Source organism: Callionymus lyra, chromosome 4 (genome assembly GCF_982586985.1).
Source record: "Callionymus lyra chromosome 4, fCalLyr1.hap1.1, whole genome shotgun sequence".
Classification (NCBI taxonomy): Eukaryota; Metazoa; Chordata; class Actinopteri; order Syngnathiformes; family Callionymidae; genus Callionymus; species Callionymus lyra.
This window is the reverse complement of record NC_141821.1, coordinates 37,608,581-37,623,411: the sequence shown is the minus strand read 5'-3', so window position 1 is coordinate 37,623,411 and position 14,831 is coordinate 37,608,581. Positions and strand designations below refer to the sequence as shown.

The following is a 14,831-nucleotide window of genomic DNA, read 5'->3' as shown; positions in this document are numbered from 1 at the left end:
TTGTGTACAGCTATACTCCACCCTGTGGTGCCTGCTTGCCAGATTGCAAAAAAATGATAGCAAAATCAAGACTTTAAACACTAAATAAAATCTGAAATATTTGAAACATTTTAAGGTGAGAGGGGCATTTCAATGTTATTGTTAGTTTAGATATATTAGGTAATAAAGTGCATTCCTTTTTAATAAAAAATGTTTATTTTTTATACAACATATAGCTGTGCAAAATTTATACAGTCAAATGCATGTGTGTGTGTCTGAAAGGCGGTCTCTCCCTTCAGGATGTGGCCTTGAAAACTAAAGAAGTGAACTTCCTGTGAAGGAAACGATCACAGTGGACTTGGTGGAGTCGCCGTGTTCCCGACTCTGCAGGTCATTTTGTCTGCTCGGTCTGCAGTGTGAGTTTGCAGCTCAGAAAGGTGAGATGAGTGGATCTTGTAGACGTGAAACATCTCATCATTGTAATGTTCTTCTTCTGCAGGTTGAGGGATTCCAGACCCCATGCAACTCGACCAGGGAGAAATCTTGACTGAATGATTGATGGGTGGTTTCACAATAACTTACTTTTATAATCGTCACCAAAAGAATGTCGAACGACAGCTGTGGCCTCCCCTTGGACTCAGACACATTGGGTCTGACCTGCATCTACAGCATCATCTTCTCCCTGGCCCTCCCGAGCAACCTGTTGTCCCTTTGGGGTCTGTACCAGCTGGGCCGCACAGGTGTGGGAGGCTGTCAACTAGTCCACATTCTCAACCTGCTGCTGTCAGACCTTCTGCAGCTCCTCACGCTGCCACTCTGGATCCTTTACCTGCGTGGGGGCCACCGCTGGCCCTATGGACCCCTCACCTGTGAGCTGGTGGGATACGTGTTCTACGTCAACGTCTACGCCAGCGTCATGTTCCTGTGTCTGATAGCACTGGACCGATGCCTGGCCATTGTGTACCCGCTGACCAGTCGCCCGCTGAGAACTGTTAGGGTGGCAGCGTTTGTGGGCGTGGCCGTGTGGTGTGTCACCTTCCTGTTCTGCTTGTTTGGACTGCTGCCATCTGTGTTTGATGCTGACAGCCGTTTGTGTCTGGAGCAGTATCCAGTCAGCACCAAGTATGCCGCCTTCAAGATCACCACGGTGGCACTGGGCTTCCTGCTGCCATGCTGCATTCTCGGGTGAGAGCGCGATATTTAAAACAACTGTGGCGACAAGTTAGTTTCATTAATGTCATTTTTACTGAAGTATACACATTTTTACATCCTTGGGAAAATGGGGAATGCTTGCACCACACCAATTTTTTTTGTAATACTTTCAATCATTTTTGGTATTTTAAATTAGCAAAATATGTTTTTCAATGAGAAATTATGTTGGTTTTGTGTAATTATTATGTAGCGATGGGTTGAAAAAGTCTCCTGAAACTAATGAGGCATCATGACACAGTGTCTTCATTTCGAAACACCACTAGATGGCACTCTGAGTTTGAAAATAATGTCAGGTTTCATTAAATCCATCCATCAATCAAATGCCATCTAGTGGTCTTTCAACATGAAGACACTGTATCGTGCCTCATCAGATGTTTCAAGGTGCCTCATCAACACATCACCAGTAATTTCAATGTTAATCTCTATTCACAAACTCGTTTTATTTTTAATCCTTGCAGATATAGCTCTGCCCACATTGGCGTGACACTCCGGCGTTCCCCCTCCCTCTCTGACCACGAACGTCATAAAATCGTGGGCATCCTCATCGTCATCACCATCAACTTCATTGTCGTGTTTGGGCCATACCACTTGGTGGGTGGCTACAGGTTCTTGAGCCTCCTTCTGACAAATGAGCCATGTAAACTGGAGCGCTCCATCTTCCTTGTCTATCGGATTTGCTACGGCCTCACCAGCCTTAATCTGGTCCTGGATCCCCTTTTTTACATATTCTTGTGTCCCGATGCCCGAGTTGAGCTGAGGAAGTCACTGTCATGCTTTGGAAAGAAGTTCAGACGGCGGAATGACCCACAAGACAACAATGATCATAGACACAACCGCTTCCCATGGATATAATCTGAAGTTAAATCAATTATGAAACGTAGAGGAGAGGAACTGGTGTTCATCCATGTGGACGTCCAGAGTTCATAGAACTAATGTAGGTTTGCCCCAGCAATATACCAGCACTCAAACTCATCTGTTCACAGCAAAGTTCGGAGATCTGAAAGGGTCTTAAAGTTCAAATTCTACTGATTTTGTACTTGCCCTTATGTTGACCACGGGTTGGGATTATTTTCAGAGCAACCTGTTCCTTTTTGGAGTTACAGTCAGAAATGTAAGTCCATATGTCTAAAAGGCTTACATGCTACAAAGACACAAAACACCATCGCCGAAGATTTACAATAAATTGTTTAAAATAAATTGTTTCCATGCTTCGCTCGATATAATCAGGTCAGTGGCCCGACACCACAAATCTTTTTTTTTCTAAATTTTCCAAATATTTTTTGTTTGTTTTCTTCATTATCGTGAGAGTTTATTACATGTCACATCAATTTTAATTATTTTCTTATGTATCCAAAAACATTAACATTGTGATGATGTGAATGACAGATGCTTATATTATGTTAAAATATATTTAGTACGTCTGTGTTTATGACAAATGAAATAAAAAATGTATATTAAAATGCCCCCAACTACAGCTTTCTGCTGTCTTTCCAAGTGTCGATTGAAAACACGTTAATTATTTAATAAGTGATCTGCAGAAGAGACCCATGAAACCATATCATAATTTTCAGAGCTCAGCAGGTTAACCCCTGAGATTACAAATATGGCACAGTGGTGGGAGCACGGTGGCACAGTAGTTAGCGCGGTCGCCTAACAGCAAGGAGGTTGCTGGTACGCATCCAATTTGTGACCATTCTGTGTGGAGTTTGTATGTTCTCCCCATGTTGCATGGGTTTACTCCTGACACTCAGGTTTCCTCCCACAGTCCAAAAACATACAGAGGTTGATTGAAAACTTAGGGAAATATTCCATAGAGTGTGCGTGTGAATGGTTGCCTGGCTGTCATCCTGGGTGTCCCCTGCCTCTCACCCAATGACACTAGGATAGGTTCCAGTTTTCCCACGACTCCCATAAGGGAGAAAGATATGGAAAATGTTATGAATTAGTTAGTGATTATAAAGAAAAGAGCACCATCTAGTGGTCTTTCATTACCAAATTGTTTCAGATAGCTTAACAACTGTTGTTATGTTTTTGGAAACACAAGGTTAGATGCTTGTATTCAATTGACCTAAAATGTAAGTACATTCATTTCTGGTGAGAACTTACTGTAAACTGCCCTCAGTCAATGAATATTAATGTGCTAGACACGATCTTTATTGTTCAAGACAGCATCTTGGCAATGGGTCACATGTTCAAAACAATGTTCTGTGACAGCGATCAGCAGACATTCCTGCAGATGTCCTACTTCCACTGCTTTTTATATAAATGTGGTGAATAAACATCAACAAACCACTCAGACCAAATTTCAGAGAACATGTTGTTGCAAGGATGAACAGAGTTGTTTGTGAGTCTAAGACTAAGAAAAGTATAAAACCAAATATGTCTGAGCGTGTTTGTCTGAATGTCTATTTGTGTGTGTGTGTAATTATGTCACATGTACAAACATTAGCTCAACTTCTTCCTAAAGTAGACACACTGGCTCCAGGTTCCATTTCCCTGAGAGAAATTAAAAAAGACAAATTTAACCGGCAGATAAATAGTAAACAAACTAATCACCAAAAGAGTAGGTAACATGAACAAACCTTTGAGTCAGTGTAGCTTACTTGACGCTCTGAAAAAAACAAAATTATCCAAGATGAATACAAAAAACAAGGAGCTTGGAGATCATTCAAATATAAAGATCAATTTTGAATAAAGTGGAAAAAAAATTGTATTTACTCCGTTTACAGCTTAATTTACTCTTTTGGGAAATGATTAAGGTGATTAAATTAATGATTAATATTAACAGGATTTAATTTTTAAAAACTTTTTGAGTCCCCTTGGACAAAACTATTCAAGATTAAGCCACCGTTAATCAAAAGGGCAAATCAATCTAATGTCAATACATTTTAATCTAACTTTATATTTTTAAATGAATAATGCAACAAAATGAAATCAAGATTCAACTTCAAGAGAGTATCTACGGTAAATAATACACTATCAGTTATGTGTCATTTAGCAGGAAATAATAATCACCAGAACATTTGCTTGTGATGAACAGACACAAGGAGGTCAGGAAAATGAGAGTGAAGATGATGATGGACACAAAGATGGCCGCAACAGACCCATCTTTAGAGAAAGGCACAATAGAACTGGTTTAATGTTTCCCGCCTTTACAAAGCAGCATTAATCATGATAAATATAAAAAGATGGTTGAATAGATAGAAGGGTACGGAGGATTAAATACGATTAATAACTATGTTTTCATTACCACTGATGTTGTTTGTAAAGTTCAGCTCCGTCCCACCACCCAACAGAAGTTGTCCACACGCAGCAGCTACACAGTAGAACGTTCCAGAATCTTCAGAGCTGAGGTTCTTCAGGAGAAGATCGTACACACATGTTTCATTCATGCAGCGACTCTCATCACTTCCAGACCAGTGGACCATCTCTGGAGGAGGATTCTTTGGAGTCTTCAGCCATGTGACGCTGGTGTGGTTCGATGTGCAGTGATCAGTGTGAACAGAACAATGAAGAGTCACAGATGCTCCAGGTGGCACCGGCTGAGACGAAGGAGTCTGAATGACATAATCATTGGATACATTCGCACCTGCAGAGGAGAGCGTCATCATCATCATCATCTTATTTGTTCTTCTTATCTACTTCAAACCTTCCAGCTTCAGGAACGTTCCTCTTCCAAACTGAACACGATCAAGTCTAATCACACCACAGAAGTAAGTTCCGATGTCTGTCCAGGTGGTTGTTGATATTTTCAGATGATACTTGATGCCTTCAGTAACAACTGAATATCGACCCACGAGATCCTCATGTAGATCCACGTGACCATAGCGTGAATCGTAAGTGGCCACAAACTTGAGTGTGTTTGCAGATGTCAGTCTGTACCACACTCTGAAGTCAAAATTGCCCCTTATGTGACACTGGATGGTGACAGAGTCTCCAAGCTTCACAGTTTTGACAGAAAGAGGCTGTGAAACCTCAATGAGATGTGCTGCAGCTGAAACAGAGAGGAGATCGTCACTTCACACTCATTCAAGCTTATCTTACCATCTTTTCTTACTTACACAAAGAGCAGAGCAGAAGAACCTGAAAAAAGAGCATCTTGCTTCTTCACTGGTCCAAACCTTGTGAGCAATTGTCCCACTTAGACCTGCTTTCGTCCACACACACTGAATGGTTCATCGTCACAAAAACTCCTGATTGGATGGTTCACTCATGAGCCTCCTCCCATTCAAAAGTGTGACACTATTTTTCACTCTCCAACAGATCATTCATGTGGTCAATGCTGCTTGAACATTTCTAAATGTTCTCACATTTCTCAAGTGACTTTGAGAGAAAGTGTTCACAAGCGTTGCTAGAACCTGATGAAATGGTTGCAGATATAATCGAGAAACACAGAATCACACCCACTGCTAAACAACTAGTAGCTCAGCGTTTAAACAATTATGGATTAAAGGGGTAAAACACAAAGTGGAAGCCGGAACGATTGATCAGATGGGAGGGTTAACACAGACCCCCCCTGCCAGAGACTGGATACTGGTCCTAGAACTAACTCACCTGAGAGATTTGAGCGACTGTGATTGAGCGACAGAAATAATACCCACTGCAAACTTCACGGAGACCAATGAGCTGACCTATGCTTGGACACAAGATGAGAAGTGCCCACCATGGAGAAGACGACTGACGATCAGCCAATTGTCCAGAAAGATGCAACCAGGTAAGGAGAATTCTACAGGCATATGTCTATACAAGAGTCCTTGAAAACTGCTAATGAGAGGCTCCAAACTTTCATCTTGTACTGTAATTTGATCTTTGATGTCAGATGATCTCAATATAGTTTTCCTGTGTTCAAGTTTCCTTCTGAAGAACTCAACCAGCCATATTTGTCTTCCCCCCACTGCAGTGATCTGTGTTACTCTTTTTATTTTTTAGGAATCTATTAAATTGTACTGTTTCATTTGTAGATTTGCTGAATAACTATGTTTCATACTGAAATTCACAACATTTATGTTGATAGTCTTGAACAATGACATCTCCTTATTTCATGTTCTCTTAGGATTAACACTTTTAGTTTATAAACTGGTCAGAGTCTACTTGCTTCATTCATGTGGATGATTATCTTTTCTATGGAAGAGTGAACATATTCATAACTCTACCGTGTTGTTTCATGGTCTAATATTTATACCATTCTTGTTATCGATAATAATAATGAAGTCGTAAAAAAACAAAAAACAAAAAGACAAAAGTGACACAAGATCATCACTTTAATGATGGACACAAACTATATCAGGCTGTACTAGCACTGCTATACCAAATGACTTTGTAAATATAAAGGTCATATGTTCATGATTGGTCCGTTCAAAAGATGAAACTCTTTTTTTGACTTGTGCTACTTTGAAACATCCTCTTGCACCCACTAACTCACTCTTTCTGATCTTGTCCTGCTCCAGCAGTTGTGGTTTGACCTGTTTTCTGAAACAAATATGTTTTTTACATCGTAGCTCTTTGTTTGCTTCTCAGAGTGATCAATGGCAGGTAATTCTAAACTAAATACATGATTGATTAAGGTATATAAGTAATTTTATATCCTTGGACTGTTCAGTAGAGTCACACTTTTGTACTTTGTATTCTCTTACCCAGGGCTGGGGCCCATCCTAGCTGCTATACAGACTTCCATAAATTTATGATTTTGTTTTTCAGAATCATATAATGGGGTTTCATGATACTGTGTCATGAAACCCCATTTCCCTATCACTATCCAAAAATAAGTCAGACTTAAAACGAAAAAAAAAGTAAATAAATAATTGTTAGACAGTTATACTCTTATATTGAATAACTTGAATATCCTGACTTAAGTGAGTCAGACAAGGATGAGGAGTCACCTGGTGGTCCCAGTATTTTTTTGTCTCTTTCAATTATGTAAAACAAATTGTTGATAATTTTGATCTTGGTTTATTTTGTGCATCATAAATTCTGCTAGGTCTTTAGCTCTTAAAATTATACACCAATTTTCGTTCTGCTTCCAAAACCATTAATGCTGAGTCAGCCAAACCTTAAGCTCAAGGTACTTTATTGATAAAGGTAATAGACAATTCAATATAAATCGTACCGCTATGATATCAGGCGTCATTACCATTATTAGGTTCTTGTTTGGCTTCTTTGGGGGGCAGTTTTGATGTCAGAGTAGAGAACAGAGTCTTGGGTGGACAGTAGGGTAGATTTTCTTGGGTGACTTTTGGGCACTGAGTGGACCGACACATAGACAACTCCATTACCCCCCTGTAAATATTAAAGTCATCACATATCAATTTGTTCTGCAATGATAATCCACAGGTGTACTTACCTGAATGGTTGTTGAACCTTTAACACTATTTTCTGAAACAAAAATAAAAAATACTATTAAAAAACAAAGTCAGTTGAAGCATGACATTGTCAACATGTTCTTACCTGTGACCGTTTTCTTCTGGAGTTTGCATGCTATGAGAATCAGCACCAAAGTAAGTATCCCAAACACGATGTTTGACAGGATCAATCCGATAACAGTTGGACTCAAGCCTCCGGGAAAAAAGAAGATATGAACAAACATTTTATAAAACCCTTTTCTTCAACCATTTTTTCATTACTTCTGATGTTGTCTGTAAAGTTCAGCTCCGTCCCACCACCCAACAGAAGTTGTCCACATGCAGCAGCTACACAGTAGAACGTTCCAGAATCTTCATAGCTGAGGTTCTTCAGGAGAAGATCGTACACACATGTTTCATTCATGCAGCGACTCTCATCACTTCCAGACCAGTGGACCATCTCTGGAGGAGGATTCTTTGGAGTCTTCAGCCATGTGACGCTGGTGTGGTTCGATGTGCAGTGATCAGTGTGAACAGAACAATGAAGAGTCACAGATGCTCCAGGTGGCACCGGCTGAGACGAAGGAGTCTGAATGACATAATCATTGGATACATTCGCACCTGCAGAGGAGAGCGTCATCATCATCATAATCTTATTTGTTCTTCTCATCTACTTCAAACCTTCCAGCTTCAGGAACGTTCCTCTTCCAAACTGAACACGATCAAGTCTAATCACACCACAGAAGTAAGTTCCGATGTCTGTCCAGGTGGTTGTTGATATTTTCAGATGATACTTGATGCCTTCAGTAACAACTGAATATCGACCCACGAGATCCTCATGTAGATCCACGTGACCATAGCGTGAATCGTAAGTGGCCACAAACTTGAGTGTGTTTGCAGATGTCAGTCTGTACCACACTCTGAAGTCAAAATTGCCCCTTATGTGACACTGGATGGTGACAGAGTCTCCAAGCTTCACAGTTTTGACAGAAAGAGGCTGTGAAACCTCAATGAGATGTGCTGCAGCTGAAACAGAGAGGAGATCGTCACTTCACACTCATTCAAACTTATCTTACCATCTTTTCTTACTTACACAAAGAGCAGAGCAGAAGAATCTGAAAAAAGAACATCTTGCGTCTTCACTGGTCCAAACCTTGTGAGCAATTGTCCCACTTAGACCTGCTTTCGTCCACACACACTGAATGGTTCATCGTCACAAAAGCTCCTGATTGGATGGTTCACTCATGAACCTCCTCCCATTCAAAAGTGTGACACTATTTTTCACTCTCCAACAGATCATTCATGTGGTCAATGCTTGAATATATGAATTAAAAACATTTAACGTTCACACACTTCTCTTGTATTCACAAGTGTTTCTTGAATATAATCATCGTTTCACTCCGCTCCCCAAACTCAGAATCCAACAATCTAATAGCACGAGGAATGAGTGAGTCCCTGAGTCTATTAGTGTTGCATCTGAGAAGGAGCATACGTGCATATGAATATGTTCCTATTTAATTTGCTGTCATACTGGGTTTTTTTCAGGGGCCCGAAATATTTTCTTTGTCCATTCCTATAGATTAAGATGACCATATAATTACCATGACGAGCCAAAAGGCAACATTTTGGGAAACCTTTTTTTACTTCCACACAAGTCAATCTCTTATTTAGGTAAAATGTACTTCATTAACTGAAGTTTAGTAACATTTTGTGTACATAAATTTTATGCTAAGATTAAATTAATTTGTGGGTGCAAATGTTCAAAATTGCTGGCTTTTAGATACAGTTTTGATTTTAAGACATAAAGTATTGACAGTTAACCGGAAATATGTCAATTTTGTATTAAGCACAGGAAGTCATCTTTCCACCCATAAATCAGACTACAGCTATAGAGGCCAAAGCAAAAGAGAGCTCCTAGATGTGGTTTAGGTTTTGAAGCAGACCACATCGACAAAAAAAAAAGTTTTGCAGAGCAAGGCACATTTAGCAGGGCATCATAACCTTACTAGACAAAAGGGCAATAGTCCAACAACGTCCACCCATGGTAAGTACATCTGTTTATTATCATTGCAGAACAAATTGATATGTGATGACTTTAATATTTACAGGGGAGTAATGGGTCGGTCCACTCAGTGCCCAAAAGTCACCCAAGAAAATCTACCCTAATGTCCACCCAAGACTCTGTTCTCTACTCTGACATCAAAACTGCCCCCCAAAGAAGCCAAACAAGAACCTAATAATGGTAATGACGCCTGATATCACAGCGGTACGATTTATATTGAATTGTCTATTACCTGTAAAAATAAAGAACCTTGAGCCTAAGGTTTGGCTGACTCAGCATTAATGGTTTTGGAAGCAGAAAGATTTGCTGAATTACTATGTTTCATACTGAAATTCACAAAATTTATGTTGATAGTGTTGAACAATGAAATCTCCTTATTTCATGTTCTCTTAGGATTAACACTTTTAGTTTATAAACTGGTCAGAGTCTACTTGCTTCATTCATGTGGATGATTATCTTTTCTATGGCAGAGTGAACATATTCATAACTCTTCCGTGTTGTTTCATGGTCTAATATTTATACCATTCTTGTTATCGATAATAATAATGAAGTCGTAAAAAAACAAAAAACAAAAAGACAAAAGTGACACAAGATCATCACTTTTAATGATGGACACAAACTATATCAGGCTGTACTAGCACTGCTATACCAAATGACTTTGTAAATATAAAGGTCATATGTTCATGATTGGTCCGTTCAAAAGATGAAACTCTTTTTTTGACTTGTGCTACTTTGAAACATCCTCTTGCACCCACTAACTCACTCTTTCTGATCTTGTCCTGCTCCAGCAGTTGTGGTTTGACCTGTTTTCTGAAACAAATATGTTTTTTACATCGTAGCTCTTTGTTTGCTTCTCAGAGTGATCAATGGCAGGTCATTCTAAACTAAATACATGATTGATTAAGATATAAAAGTAATTATATATCCTTGGACTGTTCATTAGTCACACTTTTGTACTTTGTATTCTCTTACCCAGGGCTGGGGCCCATCCTAGCTGCTATACAAAATCCATAAATTTATGATTTTGTTTTTCAGAATCATATAATGGGGTTTCATGACACAGTATCATGAAACCCCTTTACACCCATCATCAAAATTGGTGTATAATTTTAAGAGCTAAAGACCTAGCAGAATTTATGATGCACAAAATAAATCAAAATCAAAATTATCAACAATTTGTTTTACATAATTGAAAGAGGCAAAAAAATACTGGGACCACCAGGTGACTCCTCATCCTTGTCTGACTCACTTAAGTCAGGATATTCAAGTTATTCAATATAAGAATATAACTGTTAACAATAACTGTTATAACAGAGTATAACAATTATTTTACTTTTTTTTTCATTTTAAGTCTGACTTATTTTTGTCTGTTTTTTAAGTCTGTATAGCAGCTAGGATGGGCCCCAGCCCTGGGTAAGAGAATACAAAGTACAAAAGTGTGACTCTACTGAACAGTCCAAGGATATATACTGTAATTACTTATATACCTTAATCAATCATGTATTTAGTTTAGAATTACCTGCCATTGATCACTCTGAGAAGCAAACAAAGAGCTACGATGTAAAAAACATATTTGTTTCAGAAAACAGGTCAAACCACAACTGCTGGAGCAGCACAAGATCAGAAAGAGTGAGTTAGTGGGTGCAAGAGGATGTTTCAAAGTAGCACAAGTCAAAAAAAGAGTTTCATCTTTTGAACAGACCAATCATGAACATATGACCTTTATATTTACAAAGTAGTTTGGTATAGCAGTGCTAGTACAGCCTGATATAGTTTGTGTCCATCATTAAAACTGATGATTTTTGTGTCACTTTTGTCTTTTTACGACTTCATTATTATTATCGATAACAAGAATGGTATAAATATTAGACCATGAAACAACACGGAAGAGTTATGAATATGTTCACTCTTCCATAGAAAAGATAATCCTCCACATGAATGAAGCAAGTAGACTCTGACCAGTTTATAAACTAAAAGTGTTAATCCTAAGAGAACATGAAATAAGGAGATTTCATTGTTCAAGGAAATCAACATAAATGTTGTGAATTTCAGTATGAAACATAGTTATTCAGAAAATTAACAAATTTAAAAGTACAATTTATATAGAATCCTTAAAAAAAAAGAGTAACACTGCATCTAGATCACTGCAGTGGGGGGAAGACAAATATGGCTGGTTGAGTTCTTCAGAAGGAAACTTGAACACAGGAAAACTATATTGAGATCATCTGACATCAAAGATCAAATTAAAGTACAAGATGAAAGCAGATAGCTGCCAGTATAAGACAGGCAGAAAATGTTGTTTATTGGTCATATGAAAATCTCCTCAGCAGTTGCCCAAAGTCCCTGGCTGATGGTGGCTACCGTTGGCGCCATGACCAGGTACTCAAAGCAGTTGCTAAGAGCATAGCCTCAGCCATCAGCTCCAGCAAGAAACATCATGCTCCAAAGAAGGCAATCTCTTTCGTCAAATCTGGAGTGAGACCTAGTGCTCGCCCACAGACAACAGGACTCCTCCACACAACCCCTGATTGGCAGTTGCACGTTGACCTGGGAAAATAAGTGAGGTTGCCCCAGCACATTGCAACAACATCTCTCCAGCCAGACATGATCATTGTCTCAGAGGCTTCGAAAACAACTGATCATGCTGGAGTTAACGGTGCCCTGGGAGGAGCGAATGGAGGCCAATGAAAAGAAGTGCAACAAGTATAGGGACTTGGTGGAGGAGTGCAGGGGCAGAAAGACTTTCTACCACTCCATAGAGGTTGGCTGTCGAGGCTTTGCAGGACGCTCCCTCTGCAGAGTCCTTGGCCTATTGGGAGTCACAGGGGCGGCAAATGTATCCAATGATTATGTAGTTCAGACTCTTTCCGTCTCAGCCAGGAGCCTCTGTGACTCTTCATTGTTCTGTTCACACTGATCACTGCACACCAGCGTCACGAGGCTGAAGACTCCAAAGAATCCTCCTCCACTCGTCTGGAAGTGATGAGAGTCGCTGCATAATTGAAACGTGTGTACGATCTTCTCCTGAAGAACCTCAGCTCTGAAGATTCTGGAACGTTCTACTGTGTAGCTGCTGCGTGTGGACAACTTCTGTTGGGTGGTGGGACGGAACTGAACTTTATAAACATCATCAGTGGTAATGAAAAAATAGTTGAGGAAAAAGGTTTTGTAAAATGTTTGTTCATAGCTTCTTCTTCTGCGTGGCTCGAGTGAAACTGTTATCTGACTGATCCTGTCAGGCAAGTACACAATTGTAGATTACCATTGCTGCAGAACTTCATTTCTGATGACTTCAATATTTATGACGATTGAGTGGTCTATGTGTCTGTCCTCTCAGTGCCCCAAACTCCCAAGAAAATCTACCATGTCTACCCAAGACTCTGTTCTTTCTTTTGTCGTCAAAAAACTGTCCCCAAAAGAAGCCTATAATGAACCTTATATTTGTAGAAGCTTATTAGCTCGAAAGAATGTCTGGTTGCCATTTCTAGTGCCAATAAATTCATATACAGTGCCTTGCGAAAGTATTCGGCCCCCTTGAACCTTTCAACATTTCGCCACATTTCAGGCTTCAAACATAAAGATATAAAATTTTAATTTTTTGTCATGAATCAACAACAAGTGGGACACAATCGTGAAGTGGAACGAAATTTATTGGATAATTTAAACTTTTTTAACAAATAAAAAACTGAAAAGTGGGGCGTGCAATATTATTCGGCCCCTTTACTATCAGTGCAGCAAACTCACTCCAGAAGTTCAGTGAGGATCTTTGAATGATCCAATGTTGTCCTAAATGACTGATGATGATAAATAGAAGGCACCTGTGTGTAATCAAGTCTCCGTATAAATGCACCTGCTCTTTGATAGTCTCAGGGTTCTGTTTAAAGCGCAGAGAGAACCATGAAGACAAAGGAACACACCAGGCAGGTCCGAGATACTGTTGTGGAGAAGTTTAAAGCCGGATTTGGATACAAAAAGATTTCCCAAGCTTTAAACATCTCAAGGAGCACTGTGCAAGCAATTATATTGAAATGGAAGGAGTATCAGACCACTGCAAATCTACCAAGACCCGGCCGTCCCTCCAAACTTTCATCTCAAACAAGGAGAAGACTGATCAGAGATGCAGCCAAGAGGCCCATGATCACTCTGGATGAACTGCAGATAACTACAGCTGAGGTGGGAGTCTGTCCATAGGACAACAATCAGTCGTGCACTGCACAAATCTGGCCTTTATGGAAGAGTGGCAAGAAGAAAGCCACTTCTCAAAGATATCCATAAAAAGTCTTGTTTAAAGTTTGCCACAAGCCACCTGGGAGACACACCAAACATGTGGAAGAAGGTGCTCTGGTCAGATGAAACCAAAATCTAACTTTTTGGCCACAATGCAAAACGATATGTTTGGCGTAAAAGCAACACAGCTCATCACCCTGAACACACCATCCCCACTGTCAAACATGGTGGTGGCAGCATCATGGTTTGGGCCTGCTTTTCTTCAGCAGGGACAGGGAAGATGGCTAAAATTGATGGGAAGATGGGTGGAGCCAAATACAGGACCATTCTGGAAGAAAACCTGTTGGAGTCTGCAAAAGACCTGAGACTGGGACGGAGATTTATCTTCCAACAGGACAATGATCCAAAACATAAAGCCAAATCTACAATGGAATGGTTCACAAATAGATGTATCCAGGTGTTAGAATGGCCAAGTCAAAGTCCAGACCTGAATCCAATCGAGAATCTGTGGAAAGAGCTGAAGAATGCTGTTCACAAACGCTCTCCATCCAACCTCACTGAGCTCGAGCTGTTTTGCAAGGAAGAATGGGCAAGAATTCCAGTCTCTCGATGTGCAAAACTGATAGAGACATACCCCAAGCGACTTGCAGCTGTAATTGCAGCAAAAGGTGGCGCTACAAAGTATTAGCGCAAGGGGGCCGAATAATATTGCACGCCCCACTTTTCAGTTTTTTATTTGTTAAAAAAGTTTAAATTATCCAATAAATTTCATTCCACTTCACGATTGTGTCCCACTTGTTGTTGATTCTTGACAAAAAATAAAAAAATTATATCTTTATGTTTGAAGCCTGAAATGTGGCGAAATGTTGAAAGGTTCAAGGGGGCCGAATACTTTCGCAAGGCACTGTAAGTAAGTAATATTTATTTATATAGCGCTTTTCCACACACAGGTTTTTTTACAGGTTTCAAGAGAAATCACTCCAGAAACATGGCCCTTTGTTGAGGAATGCAAT

The 14,831-nt window shown here is 39.7% G+C and overlaps 3 protein-coding genes across 3 annotated transcripts; 1 reads left to right on the top strand and 2 right to left on the bottom strand.

The window, feature by feature from the left end:
- The first annotated feature begins 284 nt into the window (after window positions 1-284).
- On the top strand, window positions 285-2,627 carry LOC148082913 (G protein-coupled receptor 4). The gene is made up of 3 exons (XM_087788311.1): window positions 285-416; window positions 479-1,164; window positions 1,650-2,627. Exons 2-3 carry the CDS (start codon window positions 584-586, stop codon window positions 2,041-2,043), a joined length of 975 nt encoding a protein of 324 aa, XP_087644437.1. The 5' UTR covers window positions 285-416; window positions 479-583; the 3' UTR covers window positions 2,044-2,627.
- Window positions 2,628-3,386: 759 nt separating this feature from the next.
- Window positions 3,387-6,841, bottom strand: LOC148082912 (uncharacterized). The gene is made up of 6 exons (XM_087790251.1): window positions 6,825-6,841; window positions 4,841-5,208; window positions 4,442-4,780; window positions 4,207-4,299; window positions 3,774-3,802; window positions 3,387-3,687 (listed from the first exon to the last, which is right to left on the bottom strand). The coding sequence occupies exons 1-6, from the start codon at window positions 6,839-6,841 to the stop codon at window positions 3,637-3,639; spliced, it is 897 nt and encodes a 298-aa protein (XP_087646377.1). The 3' UTR covers window positions 3,387-3,636.
- A 475-nt stretch (window positions 6,842-7,316) lies between these two features.
- Window positions 7,317-8,977, bottom strand: LOC148082911 (uncharacterized). Its single transcript, XM_087790157.1, has 6 exons — window positions 8,623-8,977; window positions 8,211-8,555; window positions 7,812-8,150; window positions 7,636-7,743; window positions 7,532-7,563; window positions 7,317-7,467 (listed from the first exon to the last, which is right to left on the bottom strand). Exons 1-6 carry the CDS (start codon window positions 8,657-8,659, stop codon window positions 7,327-7,329), a joined length of 1,002 nt encoding a protein of 333 aa, XP_087646283.1. The 5' UTR covers window positions 8,660-8,977; the 3' UTR covers window positions 7,317-7,326.
- Between the last annotated feature and the right edge of the window lie 5,854 nt (window positions 8,978-14,831).